The sequence below is a fragment of the Primulina huaijiensis genome, chromosome 5 (assembly GCF_012295235.1).
Source record: "Primulina huaijiensis isolate GDHJ02 chromosome 5, ASM1229523v2, whole genome shotgun sequence".
Lineage (NCBI taxonomy): Eukaryota > Viridiplantae > Streptophyta > Magnoliopsida > Lamiales > Gesneriaceae > Primulina > Primulina huaijiensis.
In genome coordinates, this window is record NC_133310.1 from 23,085,313 (window position 1) to 23,087,543 (window position 2,231).

Below are 2,231 nucleotides of genomic sequence, written 5' to 3' on the forward strand. Positions count from 1 at the left end.
GTGGAATTCATAAAGGACTTCTGCGGAGAGTACTTTAATCGTACGTGTAATTAGTGTTCTCTAATCGTGGCACTAGATCGATCGACCAATTCAAAGCATCGTTATTCCTCAAATAAAAAATATTTTATTTTAAATTATATTACCAATATTCGCTATTTTTTTTTAGAAATTAAATTAATATGCATATTGCTTATGTTATGTCACCGACAATTTATTAAATTGAGAAGAGTGCGTCTCATGTGAGACCGTTTCACGGATCTTAATTTGTGAGACAGGTCAACCCTACCCATATTCACAATAAAAAGTAATACTCTTAGCATAAAAAGTAATATTTTTTCGTGGATGACCCAAATAAGAGATCCGTCTCACAAATACGACCCGTGAGACCGTCTCACACAAGTTTTTGCCAATTTAGAAATCCACGTAAATTAAATTAAATGGGACAGCTTCACTTTTTGAATATTGACATTTATTGAAGTTGGCGGACAAAGATTCAATCAACAAAATTTGTGAATTGACCCATCGACCAAAAGCACGATAAATTCAAAGTATGTATATTCCTCAAAGAATGAATCTTCTGAGAATGGAAATATCTTTATTTTATTATCATGAATTTCTTCAACTGGATGAGTGGTTTTTTCATAGAAAATATAAAATCATTAATTATTTTACTGATAAACTTGCAAATATCCACTATAAGCAAATTTAATAATAAATAATATTTGATTCAATTAATAATTTTCTCAATAAATGTTGATGTGATCCAACTTAAGAAAAAATCGCAAAAGAACATGAGTTTTAACACAATCAAATGCAGCAAATTAATAATTGAAAGGTTAGTGAGATTGTCGAGTGGAGGTTTACGGGTCGTTATAGATTGAACGATATGAAAAAGTATTACATTTTATATCATGAATATTTTTTTTATTAACTGTGCTGAGAAGAACCATGTTATGTGATAATGGTATATTGAAATTAAAATATCATGAATCATCAGCTAAGAAAAAATATATTATAATAACAACCCAAGCAAAAAAAATATGGGTAAATTGCAGAGAATCAAATTAAAACCCTAAAAACTAAAAGCAAACTAGCTCTAAAAATGTTTTATTTATCATATATATTCAAACCCTAGTATTCTGCAGCAATGGAGTGAAGCCGTGGCAGGAACCCGACGCAGAAGATTCTTTACAACGAGGCCGGTCTAAAGAAGATTCTCCAGAACACATTCTCAAGAACTGGTTCAACTCAAAACTGCAGAACTTCTCTTCATCCTCCTCGAGATAACGCAAGATTTCTTCGAAAATACTCGGTTCGCAGGGCAGAAGCAAACCGCCGTTCGTCTGGAATCCGAACTCCTCTTCCGCCTCGTGGAGGAGGTCCCCAAAAACGGGCATGTTGAGGAACCGGGTTGGTATTACGAATCTGCGGCGTTCCTGGCCGACGTAGACAGCGACGGAACCGGAGGGAGTCCGGCGTGCGGAAGCGTCGGGGTCGTCGGAATATGGGGAGATATAGCGCGACGCGAGGCGCGAGAGGCTCTTGGCTTTCCAGCTGCGGACGACTTGCCTCAGCCGCACGATTCGGGCGATCATGTTGACTTTCTTGATGGCGGATGCCATTGTTGCAGTAACTCTCTAGAGAGAGATTCAGAGGTTGTTTAAGAGTAGAAAGCACAGAGAATTCATTGAGATATGAAGGGTTACNTAGAAAATATATGAGATCATAATTAATGTCTAGAAAGTGTGAAAGATATTGAACTGGGAAATAAAAAGATGATTCTGGATTAGTTCAAACAAGATTTTTTCAGATAAGTAGATAAATCTAAGAATTTTAGGCATAGTTTGGTACACATGATATGATAAATGTGTGATATATAATATAAAGATAAGTTAAGGATATATAAGATGTAGGATATTATATTTAATGTTTGGTATGATTTTAATAAGAGTGATTAAATTTATATATTAGATTGTAATGACAAAATTAACCTTATTATAATAAATTTTATAATTTCAAAGTTGTTGCTTGAGTTCATACTTCTTATCTGTTCATGCGCCGACAGTGTTTGCATGATTTATTTATTTTTACCTAATTTTATATATTATAATATGATAATTGAGCCCTTGATTTTGTGAGTCAAGTCAAATATCAATTTTTAATGTTAATCGAGTGATACTAATAATTTTATTGAGATTTATAAAAATCATTTATATAATTATCTCGAGTTC

The 2,231-nt window shown here is 33.5% G+C and overlaps 1 protein-coding gene across 1 annotated transcript; it reads right to left on the reverse strand.

Annotated features, from left to right (window-relative positions):
* Positions 1 to 1,124: 1,124 nt before the first annotated feature.
* On the reverse strand, positions 1,125 to 1,622 carry LOC140977757 (protein SMALL AUXIN UP-REGULATED RNA 51-like). Its single transcript, XM_073442494.1, has one exon. The coding sequence runs from the start codon at positions 1,620 to 1,622 to the stop codon at positions 1,125 to 1,127; it is 498 nt and encodes a 165-aa protein (XP_073298595.1).
* Between the last annotated feature and the right edge of the window lie 609 nt (positions 1,623 to 2,231).